General features: G+C 35.8%; 1 protein-coding gene across 7 annotated transcripts in view; it reads left to right on the top strand.

Moving 5' to 3' along the window:
• ECPAS (Ecm29 proteasome adaptor and scaffold) overlaps positions 1-12,035 on the top strand; it is a 98,784-nt gene that overhangs the window by 42,989 nt on the left and 43,760 nt on the right. For all 7 annotated transcript variants that reach the window (XM_038553093.1, XM_038553098.1, XM_038553099.1 and 4 more), the window contains 9 exons: positions 95-176; positions 2,650-2,769; positions 5,192-5,277; positions 5,751-5,829; positions 7,607-7,656; positions 8,632-8,698; positions 8,793-8,915; positions 11,099-11,202; positions 11,615-11,738. In XM_038553093.1, the coding sequence (XP_038409021.1) occupies positions 95-176; positions 2,650-2,769; positions 5,192-5,277; positions 5,751-5,829; positions 7,607-7,656; positions 8,632-8,698; positions 8,793-8,915; positions 11,099-11,202; positions 11,615-11,738 (835 nt within the window). The remainder of the gene's footprint in view (positions 1-94; positions 177-2,649; positions 2,770-5,191; positions 5,278-5,750; positions 5,830-7,606; positions 7,657-8,631; positions 8,699-8,792; positions 8,916-11,098; positions 11,203-11,614; positions 11,739-12,035) is intronic.

Genomic DNA, 12,035 nt, shown 5'->3' with positions numbered 1-12,035 from the left:
TTGGTAACAAATATTGGGGCTGTGTATTTATTTGAAATCATTGAAGTGAGACAGAAAAAATAATTTTAACAAGCTGTGTTGAAACCTTCTGTAGCTTGATTGACTGGAATAATCCTGCCATCATTAATAAGATGTACAAAGTATACCTTGGAGATATACCACTGAAGACAAAAGAGGTAGGTTGTTTTGGTTTATTCTCACATCATCATAAAAAGCATTTGGTTGACATGAGCTCCATGTATTTGAACTTTTTCTCCTAGTTATTTTGGCTTAAACTGAACCTATCCTGTAGGAAATACTAATTTTAGGCCATGTAAGTCTGGGTGGATTAAAATTTCTTGGTAACTTAGTTAATTTGAGCTAATGGTTTTAATTTCTGTGCTTAAAAAATGATGGTACACTGTCTAGATTAGGGATCCACATACTTTATCTGTCGGTTTTTGAGGCTTTGCTGCCCCTGTGGTTCTGAGGCAGCAACTATTCAACTCTGTCCTCACATGAAAGCAGCCATAGGCAACAGCAGCACATGAAGGTGCATGGCTGTATGCCAGTATGACTTCATGATTACTGAAATTTGAATTTCATGTAATATTCACATATAATGAAATATTATTTTTTTGATTTAAAAAAATCATTTGAAAACATAAACACTATTCTTAACTCATAGGCTTTATCAAGACAGATGGTGGGCTAGATTTGGCCCATTGGCTCCAGTCTGTTGACCTCTGGTCTAAAATCTAGGACAGTAGATGGGTTCTTCTGAAGCCTCCAAGTAAGGTGTTTGCTTAATAAGCTAAGTTCTGTTTAGTTCACTGTATTTGAAAGTGTTCTCAAGTCAAAAAAAAAAAAAAAAAAAAAAAAGTGTTCTCAAGTCCAAATGCAGACATACAAGGACTAGTTTGCTTGCTTGCTTTTTAAACTATAAATAGTTGTTTTAAAAATCATAATTCCCCCTCCCCCATCATACTGTTTTCCAATTAGATTGAATGTGATGTGGTAGAAAGAACAATGAATTGGGAATTGGGAGCCTCCCTCTGGATCCTAGTCCTGAATGGCTGCACATAAATGTACTGGGGAGGAGAGAGTTGGTTAATCACAGAGCTTTTCTTGGCCTCATATTCTTCATGGAGAAAACCAAAGGGTTTTGATTAGATCAGTGGTTCCTAGAATGTAGTCTATGCACCCTTGTTGGGTCATAGGGAGATTTTTTTTTTTTTTTTTTAACTGTATTGATATTTGCATTGATGGTGCACAAACAGTGATGGGTGTAACTGCTGGGGTCCTAGCACAAACCAAAACTGTGTCACTAAATAGTACTAGTAGTTATTGTGTTTTTTAAACTGTCAGCACTCATGTAAAAAATTAAAAGAGAGAGATGAAAGCTCAGCTTAAGAATATCTTTGATGAGGCACTTGAGTGGTTCAGTCAGTTGAGTGGCTGACTCTTGGTTTCCGCTCAGGTCACAATCTCAGGGTCATGGGATCGAGCCCCCGATCAGGCTGTGTGCTCAGCATGGAGTCTGCTTCATATTCTCTTTCCCTTTCCTGCTTGTGCTTGTTCTCTGTCTCACTCTTCCCTCTCTAAAGTAAATCTTAAAAGAGAATAAATCTTTGATGAAGCACTAAAATTATCTTACCTGTAGACAGGGAAACTGTAGATATTGAGATGGTATTTGGCAGACATCTTCTCTAAAATGAAGAAATGAGGTTCCAAGAAAAACAGTTCACGTGGTTTATTGGCAATGGTAAAAGTTGGACTTTCAAGCAAAAATTAGAATTTAGGGAAGCTTGTATCCATCAAAATGAGCCTGACACTTTGTCAGTACCTACAATTTTTCTGATGAGATCGGTGGTAATAATAACATGGGATTTTAACAAATGTTTTGTAATGAAATGCTTAACTCAGTGAGCCAGTATTTTCCAAATGACCAGTGATGTTACAGAAGCATTACAAGGGTAAGGGGGCAGGATAGATCAGTGGGCAGGATAGATCATTGGAATTTAGTATAACACCGTATGCAAAAGTTCTGTGATAGTTTCAAATCCAAATTGTAACTAACCATAAAGAAACTATCATTTATTAAGTTTTGGTGTAGGATCAAAGAATATCTACAATTACCTGAAAAGTTAAAATCATCCCCACTTTTCCAACTACCTGTCTTTATGAAACTGGTTTTTTTTTTTTTTTGGCCCCCACTCAGTGCTAGTTTTTTTAAATGTAATTTAACCAAACAACGTGCCACAACAGAATGAATGCAAAAGAAGATAAAAGATTCCAACTCTCTTGTATTAAGGGAGACAGTTAAGATATTTATAGAAAACATGAAATAGTGCCACTCAGTACAGTTTTTTGTTTTGGAAATTGTAGTTAATTTTCTTAAAAATATGTTATTTACAAAAATATATAATGGATTTATTAATATAATCTTAAGTGAATATTTAAAAAATTTCTTAGCTGTAATTTCTAATATAGCAAATATTGATAGGTGTTCCAGTATAAGCAAAAAGCTCTTTGGAGTATTTCTTAGTTTTTAAGAAGGAATCTTGAAACAAAAGTTTGAAAGACCACTGATTTAGATGACCTCTCAAGAATGTTTCAGTGCACAGTAATTTTGAACTGCTAAATTATAATTAAACATATTTTTAACAGGGAGCAGTTCTGAAACCAGAGCTGAAGAGGGACCCCGTCAGTACAAGGGTTAAGTTAAAGATTGTCCCCCATCTCCTTCGTTCTAGACAAGCTGCAGAAACGTTCCCAGCTAACATTCAGGTAATTCATTCTTTCCAAAGAGACATGGCCTGTTTACAACTTTTATGTCTGTTTAATTACAGAAAGAACTGCATTAATGATATTCAGGAGGTATGTTGATGTATGTAGCAAGATTAATGAGATTCCAGATTTTTTTTCTCTCTCCAGTTTAGCTGCAGACGTGGTTAAAAAATTTTTTATTATAGAATATATACTATATATAGTTAATATTTGACTTAAATGTGATGACTGTCCTTTCAAACTAGTGCTTTGCTGGGTGGCTTTTCTCCAGAAATGTTTTTCTTAAGCAACCAAGTTTCTGGGTGGGTCAGTTAAGTGGAAAATGTGTCCGCTTTGAGTTAAATTTTGTCAGTTACTTGCTGTTGATCTTAAATAAGCTTCTGCGTGTTTTAAAAAAAAATTTTTTTTAAAAAATCTGTGAAACGGGTATAATAATAGCAGCTACCTCATCGTAATGTAAAGACTGAATGGATTAATAGAAAGGGTAGATCACAGTGGTTAGGCCTCATTCTGTTATTAAGTTCCTAGTAATTGCTGAAAACTTAGCAGTTACTTATCTTTGGTCTCCTGTCTCACCACCCCCTTACCGTGTGCTTATGCTCCAACAGAAGATTGTTCGTCTTTTAAATACACTGTTTTCATGGCTCTGTGTCTCCACTCATGATGCTCCCTTTGCTTGGCAGAGCTCCCCTTCCCCCTTTAGCCTGGTAAACATCTACTCATGTTTCAGGATTCACTCCAGTGTGCCACCTCCCATCTGAAATGTTCCCATTTCCTGCCACTCTTCTTTTTCAGTCCTAAAGTGAGGACACTCTCCATTGTGTTTGCTGTATGGTGGACATAGATTCCTGTCTTAACACCTCTCTCTTTTAACTTAAGGCTTATGTTGTTGAAGTGATTGCTTCTTTCTCCTAGATGATAAAACTTTTATTCCCCATATCTGGCACTCTAGTACTTGACTACCTTAAAGTATTCTCTTCTGTGTCTCCATAAATATAAAATTATTGTAGAGCTTCTTTCCTTTCTTTTTTCATGATTGGTGTTTTGTAATTGGTGTTTGCCAGCACTGTTTCCCAGGTAGTGTCTTGATAATTTTGGGTCATAAAATTTGGTGATAGTAACACTACATTATATACTAAGCAGCTAGAATTTTATGACAAGATATTCATAGACATCCTATAGGTGTGTGCTTTATTTGTAGTTATTTATATGTTTTCAAAATAAATCTGGCTAAAGCTTGGTATATTGAAAGACAAACTCAACAAATTTACTGTCCCTCACACATATTCTTGGTTATATTCCTGTCTTTAATGATTGTATTACTATTTTCCTACATAATTGGCCCTACCCCCTATATTTTCCCCCTGTCAATAGTAGAAATCCTTCACGGTATCATTCAGATGAGCCTTTTTTTTCCTGATACCAATGACTTTAACTAGGGATGTGTTACCTCACCTTGATTTTGAACATATGAAAGCACCCAGCATAAGTCTTTGCATGTAATATGTGCACCATGAATTCTATTTTTTCTAATAAATCTTTAGTGTTCTGATTAATCTTTTTGCTGCTTTTATCTTACCATTTTATTCTGTATAATATAGCATGGTCGGATAAATTTTCCAGAAGTCTTTTCCAGAATAAGGTAGCATGTGATTTATATTGTCCTGTACCATTTTTAATGTATGTAGATTTTGATCCCTCAACCAGATCAAGTGCCTTGGAAGCAATACTTGTCTCTTTGTATCTCACAGTACCCGGCATTGTGTCGGTTACCTAGCAGAGGCTCAGTCCTGTTCAGTCACACATCATTGTTAAGTGAGATCAGAATACTGCTAGTAGTTTTAGGAGCCAGTGTGAGGAGATTTTTTTTTCCCTAAGTGTAAGACTATCTTAAAAAGTAGGAATTTGAGGAGTTCAGATTTATTTGACATTGCTATACAGGACTCACCTATGTGATCTTTTGCCACCTAGACCTGGCTAAACAATACAGGGAATGCCTGTATCCTGACTGTACGCTTGTAGACTGCTTTAATCTTGACATTTTCTGTGAAGCTTTTATTATAATTTGTTTGGAGTGGCTAACTCCGTATGTACTGAAGGAACCTAATATTCCCAAAGTGGCTTTATCTGCTAAAGTTCCCTGTGTGATACAGAGTGGCAGACCAAAGGGCTTTCTGCTGGTAGACCCACAAGTTTTATGGACTTTTAAGATCAACCATTGTGTTTGTTATGCCTCAGACTACTGATTGGAGCTACAGACGGGCTTCCTAAGTTGGTCGGCTAAAATGATTATCTGTATTAAAAAGAACTGCATTGATTTTAAATAATGAGAGGTAGTGCCCAAGATTGGCTGTTGAATCATATTTGAGAATAGCAAACGCTATTATTAACTGGTGTTCTTGACATTGTCCGTTTCTCATAGGTGGTGTATGATGGACTTTTTGGTACAAATACAAATTCAAAATTGAGAACATTATCCCTGCAGTTTGTGCATCACATTTGTATAACGTAAGTTTTTAAAATTATTTGACTGTAAAATTTCAAGCTATTGGGAGTGACCAAATAATTCAAGTATTTCTTTCTTACCCAGAAAGAAACCATGTTTACTCATCTTAAAATAATTTTAGGTTTTTTTTTTTTTTTTTAAAGATTTTATTTATTTATTCATGGGAGACAGAGAGAGAGAGAGAGAAAGAGAGAGAGAGAGAGAGAGATGCAGAGACACAGGCAGAGGGAGAAGCAGGCTCCATGCAGGGAGCCTGATGTGGGACTCGATCCCGGGACTCCAGGATCACGTCCTGGGCCAAAGGCAGGCGCTAAACCGCTGAGCCACCCAGGGATCTCCATAATTTTAGGTTTTAATAGATTATTTTAACTTATTTCAGTTGTGTCTCTAATTATTTTAAATCATCATCTGAAAAGATACATTAGTAATGAGATTCTTATCTTGCTTTGTATATGTGTGCTATTTTTTTTTAAAGTTGTCCAGAAATCAAGATTAAGCCATTAGGTCCAATGCTTTTGAATGGCCTCACCAAGCTAATCAATGAATATAAAGAAGTAAGTGACTTGTTTTTTAAACACTGTTAACATTTTATATTTCAAAATATTTTCTGTTATTAACCTTTCTGGTCTACATGTTTGTTTAGTTAGTTACAGTTTGCTAATTGTTCCATCATTTCTTAACATTTTTACTTGAAGTGGTGTGAATTTTAGAAATTACTGCCAACTTTTGCTGTTTTGTTTTTGGAAATAAGTTAAAAATGTGATACAAATTTTGAAGGGTCTTATCGCTTCTTTAAATAACATCTTTTAAAGCAATTGCATTTTATTCCGCTTTTAGGCACTGTGCAAAAATGGAATGGAAAAAATTACATTTTATTTTATGATTTGTTTCCATATGGATCTTTATTTGGATTTGCTTATATTTAGAAATAGTGTTAGTTCTTTAGGGCTGAGTTTTTACCAATTCAGAATTCTATAAAAACATGCATTCAGTAAGTTTTTGATTCCTTAAGCTAAGTGGGATGAGGAATCTTTGGAATGTAGGTTTTTGAATCCTGTTTGTCCTTGCTGTGTCACTCTTACCATCTTCATTAGTTCAGGTGAATTTGCTAAAGGAAGTAAAGTTTCAAGAACTGTAGTTAGCATTATTTTCCTAAATCTTTAAACGTGAATGCATGTTTGTAGTAGTATAGTAATTAACATTCTGCCATTTGGAGTTAGAATTGAGTTTGAATCCTGGTTTTGTTCTTTGGTGAGTTAAGTTCTTTGGAGCTCTGTTCTTTATTAGATAAATGAAAATATCTCTTCGTTGGGATTAGTGTGAAGATTAAGTGAGATAATACACAAAAGTTATTCAGTAGATATTTTTTAGTGAAAAGCTGTTCATTCATGTGCAATTGTGCTTTGGGGGTATCGTTAGGCCTGGCTCTCCTGTTTCTTGAATAGTGCCTGCATGGTTTTTGAGGCCTGTGGAACCTTTCAGATTATTTTTATGGCATAGATAGATGCTTGGGATGGTTGGTAGAAATAAAAGTGCTTTTGGGCTTTTAGGGGAGAATCTGTATATTTAAAATAAATTAGAGAGGCCAGATAACCTGTAGGGCCCTAATCTGTGTACCTCCTGGAGGTACCTGCATGTTTCCCCAACAGATGAATCCTTAAGTGTGCCCATCCAGGTGTGGAAGAGTGAGTCTTAATGTTAATTGTATGAAATTCAACTCACAGAGCTGTTACTTTGTTTTGAGTAATTGGTTTTCATAAAGCAGTGTAAAATTCTGTCTATTTGAGGAGGGAACCTCACTCACTTGATGACTATGATCCTTTAGTTTTTCATAATGGAAGATATGAGTGGAAGCTTTATTATCATGTAGATTTTTAGGTAATTGTTCCCCAGCTTTTTGCAATTTTGGGGGGAGAGAGATGGAGGATCCTAGTCTGTGTGAGCATTGGTGGATTTTCTAAGTTAAACTTTCCCCAGTGTGTTGAAGATGAATTTTGGTGTTTGCAGGTTATAGTGTTGAAGATATCCTGAATTTAGCACCAGCTAAGAGAATTCTTTAATATATAACCTCTGCATTTTTCCTTTTGAAGTGAGCTGGAGAAGCAAAGTTTTTTTTTGTTTTTCCTTTTAGTAGTGCGGTGATTCTGGGTTTGGACTTTTGTTTGTTTGTTTTGTTCACATGCCAATATCATGTAGTTAGGCAGAGTGAGACCAGGTTTAATAAGGAGTAAAATAATGCATGTAATTGCAGCAAAAAGGTTTTGCCGTTTACTGTATTTTTTGTTTTGTCTGTTTTTTGTTCTTTTTTTTTTTTTTCTTCCTAATTTCAAGGACCCTAAGCTACTGTCAATGGCATATTCAGCTGTTGGAAAACTCTCCAGGTGAGTAAACTCTTCTTCAGTGAGAGATATCCTGCGGGTAAACTAAGAAAAATTACATGGTATTTAATAATGAATGGAGAATAAATTTGTTGTGATTTTGAAAGGAAATGTATTTAACGGCCATAGGTTGTTTAGGGATGTTTTCCTTATAGAGGAAAAATGATGTGAGACACTACATTTGAAGATATGTTTCTATATTAAATGGTAGTCTTGAAATGAGGTTTTGAACTGGATTGTGTCTTAATGGGTTACTTTTTCTTACACCCTGGAGACATCTGATTGACCTTAAGTGTTCTTGTTGCTGTTTACTACTAGTCTTTATAATCCCAATCATCAAGGTTTATCTCTTGACTCTCTTTTCTGATAGTGCTATATTATGATTCTGGGTGGTCCTGTTTCCAGAGGTGAATTTTTTTTCTTCTGCTTATAGTATGATTTCCTCCTTCCCACTTCCTCCTGGTTTCCTCTTCCTTCAGTAGATTTCAAAGCGGGGAGATAGAGGTACTATATGGCACTATATGGTACTTCCAGCCATGACACAGGTCCTGGATTGGCCTGTATAGACTAGCTCTTGCTCTTCTTCTGTCTGTGCAGGGAACAGATCTTTGGGGCTCAGAAAAAAGCCACCCTAGATCACCTGATACAGCACTTACATGACAGCCTTTAGTTTAAATAGTGGTTTGGCCTTAGTTGTCTATTTTTCTTATATTAAAATCAGAAATGTTAACTGAATGCATGGAATATTCTAAAGGGAATATCTGGATAGTGTGTATTTTAATCATGAGTTACTTATGTTAGACAGTTGAAGAATTCATATTTACTTTTAAAAATATTTGGCTCTTTGGGGAGGTAATCTAATGATGTTGACATGTTTAGAGATGAAAATGCAATTCAAGAAAATTTGTGTTGAGTTACATTTTCTTCTAGCCTCTTGAAAATTTATGATTGTAGCAATGGTCTTATATTCTCTTACAGTCGAATGCCCCATTTATTCACTAAGGATATAGCTCTTGTGCAGCAGCTTTTTGAAGCCCTATGTAAGGTAGGGAAACACCCAGCAAGTTTATGCTTTCCGTTTGGATCCTGACCTGGAAACCTGACAGGGAGGGAAACACTATTTTTTATCATATTTATAGGAAGAGCCTGAGACTCGGCTTGCTATTCAAGAAGCGTTATCTATGATGGTTGGAGCTTATAGTACTTTGGAGGGAGCACAGCGAACTCTCATGGAGGCACTTGTGGCTTCGTACTTAATAAAGGTAGGTCCATCTGTGTGAACTGTGATGGTTGGTGATAGAGATATTGTACATTTTTAAGAACAAAATTTGAATTGCTTTTCTTCTTAACTATCTTGACAAGAGGAATATTTGCTTTCGCTTGGACTGTGATTTATGATTGATTTTTAATTCTTAATGATGAGAATCTGGCTTAGGGATGGAAGAGAGATGATATTCTTTTTTTTTTTTTTTTAATTTTACTTAAATTCAGTTAACATGTAATGTATTATTGGTTTCAGAGGTAGAGGTCAATCAGTGATTCATTAGTCTTATATAATACCCAGCGCTCATTACAAGGAGTGGTGATATTCTGAGGTTTTATGTTTAAAGCCTTTCATGTTGGGAAGTGTTCTTGATGTTGTGTCCTCCAAGTTGGAAGTCTTTTGTCTTAACTTGGTAGCTGAACACTACAGTCCATTAGGGTGGTGTTCTCCAGCCAACACCAGGGGAAAAGCAAAAGGAAAAAAAAGAAAAATTTTATACCTTAAAATGGAGTCCGTAGGAAGTAAGCCAGCACTATCATATGTAGTCTTCTTCCTTCTAGATCTTTTTATTGGCTATCATGGGAGTTTGTAGAAAATTTTGAGTATATATATATATATACATCTGTATATATAGTACGTAATGTACAGTATAAAGTAATATGTATTTGCTATAGTCAGTTCTTTGTCTTCCATTTCTAGGAGTAGAAAGAGGGAGATTAGAAGAAGGAATGAAGTCGAAAAGTATTGGTACAATTAATATTTAGTTGTCCTACTGAAATTTGGCTGATGTATTTATTACACTGATATCAAGGGAATTACTAAAGGTTCAAAAGGGTATCTGGTTTCTATTGAAATATGATAGGATTACTGTGTACACTCAGGAAAATTGTTAAATAGATAAGTTCCATTGTCAGAAGTTCCTGTATGTGGTTCATAGTCATATAGCATCCAGTGCACATGGTTCATTGTCCTATACCATGGGCAAAGAAGTGTAGGCTTATTTGGAAGCTCATTAGAATAGAATACCTAATTTTTTTCCCTAGGTACAAGGAGATGTGATGCTTGTGTATTGCATGTGGGTGCTGGTTATACATATGCAGATCTAATCATGTAGCAATATTATTAAACCAAAGCTAATTTGTCTTTTCTCAGACTACATTTTTTTTTTTAAAGATTTATTTATTTATTCATGAGAGACACACAAAGAGAGAGAGAGAGAGAGAGGCAGAGACAGGCAGAGGGAGAAGCAGGCTCCATGCAGGGAGCCCAATGTGGGACTCAGTCCCAGATCCCGGGATCATGACCTGAGCCAAAGGCAGGCGCCCAACCACTGAGCCACCCAGGCATCCCTTTTCTCAGACTACATTTAAAGCAACTAGACTCTAGGCTAAATCACATTAACTAGTCCTTAGTATCATTTTTCTTTATTGCAACTCAAAGAATGCTTAAAGAGCAGGAATACCTCAATGAATAGCACAGTATCTATTATTTAATATCCCTCTCCTCTCACTGTGTTAGGTTTGTGACTAGGGGAATGACTCGAAGGGAAGGTGCATGAGAAAAAGGCTTTTCAGAATAAAGATTCTTCAGCTGCTTCTCTGGTTGAACTTTGTGTTCATAGATTAGTTTATTAATCTGTTTAGGTGAACTGAATATACTCATGTAGTTGAAACTCCTTTGGAGTCAGTTTAAACTAGAGCTATTCTGAAAAGCGTGGAGATATATTGCTTCCAATGTGTAGAGATTCCAAGTAACCTCTGTTTGTGTTCCCTGCCTCCTATCTTCATTTCATTCACATGACTGACGGTTTGAGAGTTTTGGGGAACCAGACGCTGTTCACAGCGACCATGGCCCCAAAGCTGGGCTGAGGATGTGCGCGTATAGAGACTCTCTGGCTGTGGCCTTTGTGGGTCTTCCTGACTCAGAGGGGCCTTTTAGCTCAGAAAAGTACTTTTTAAAAGTCGCTGTCCCAGAGGCTTTTAAACAACTTGAGTAAAGATTTCCAAGTGAGTTGTCTTGATTTTATTTACTTCAATATACTTCTTAAAAATAATGGCTTCAGTTTTGATTGTTTACAACTAAGATGACATACTTGACTGGAATGAACTGTTAGTAATTGGATTCCTCTCCTTTTTTTTAACATCTGTATGTGTTTGTGTGTGTTGTTTATGTGTCAAATAGCCCGAGGTTCAAGTTCGACAGGTGGCTGTGAAGTTTGCTAGTACGGTGTTTCCCTCAGATCACATACCTTCCAGATACTTGCTCTTACTAGCTGCAGGGGATCCGTAAGTTTCAAAAGCTCTTTGTTTGAACTTGGGCTCATTTTAAATTATTTGAAAATTACTAAAATTTATATTGTTTTCATTATCGCTCTATGGAATTTAGAAGCAGTTTGTTCAAGAGTCAAAAAAATATGACCCTTGACATGGCACAGAGCTGTAGTTATACCCTATCTTGTTTATTTCTGTGGGTAAATTTTAAAGATGCAAGCCACGTCACTTCCAATCTCAAGACATTTCCAAAAAGAAGTTGTCTCTTACAATATATTTTATGACTCTCTGCTTCGATAGCCACGAATATGTTTAAGACATTTTCTCAGATTCCAAGCTGTCAAATAAAATGACTGTTCTTAATCATCAAACAATCTTTCTGCCGTTATTGTGATTTATTTTTTATTCTGATTTGTCTTTCTGTAAGACGGGAAGAAGTTCATGGAGAAGCACAGCGAGTATTAAGGTGTCTTCCTGGTAGAAACAAAAAAGAAAGTGCTTCTAAGCAGATGCCTTCTTTCCCAGAAATGGTGTATTATATCCAAGAAAAGGTATGGCATTCAACCTCAGGTAATTAGTTTGGGTCATATAACGAATGATGAAAATAAACATGAATTTTTTTAGGTGACACCTTTAAAATGTTATCACAATGTTGAGTTGTAGTAAGGTTTCTAACCACGGTAGTATTTATACTAAGTGAGAGGAAGAAAATACAAAATGAAGAGAAAAATGTAATTCTCAAAATCGATCTGTTTTGCCGCAAGCTGAATTACTTAAACTCCCTTTATGCTCCTCAACATTTTGGTTGGGTTTAAAATGGGTTTAAAGATTTTCTCCATGGTATGGCA

Source organism: Canis lupus, chromosome 11 (genome assembly GCF_011100685.1).
Source record: "Canis lupus familiaris isolate Mischka breed German Shepherd chromosome 11, alternate assembly UU_Cfam_GSD_1.0, whole genome shotgun sequence".
Lineage (NCBI taxonomy): Eukaryota > Metazoa > Chordata > Mammalia > Carnivora > Canidae > Canis > Canis lupus.
Note: the sequence above shows the minus strand (reverse complement) of the source record. Positions and strands in the feature narration are given on the sequence as shown.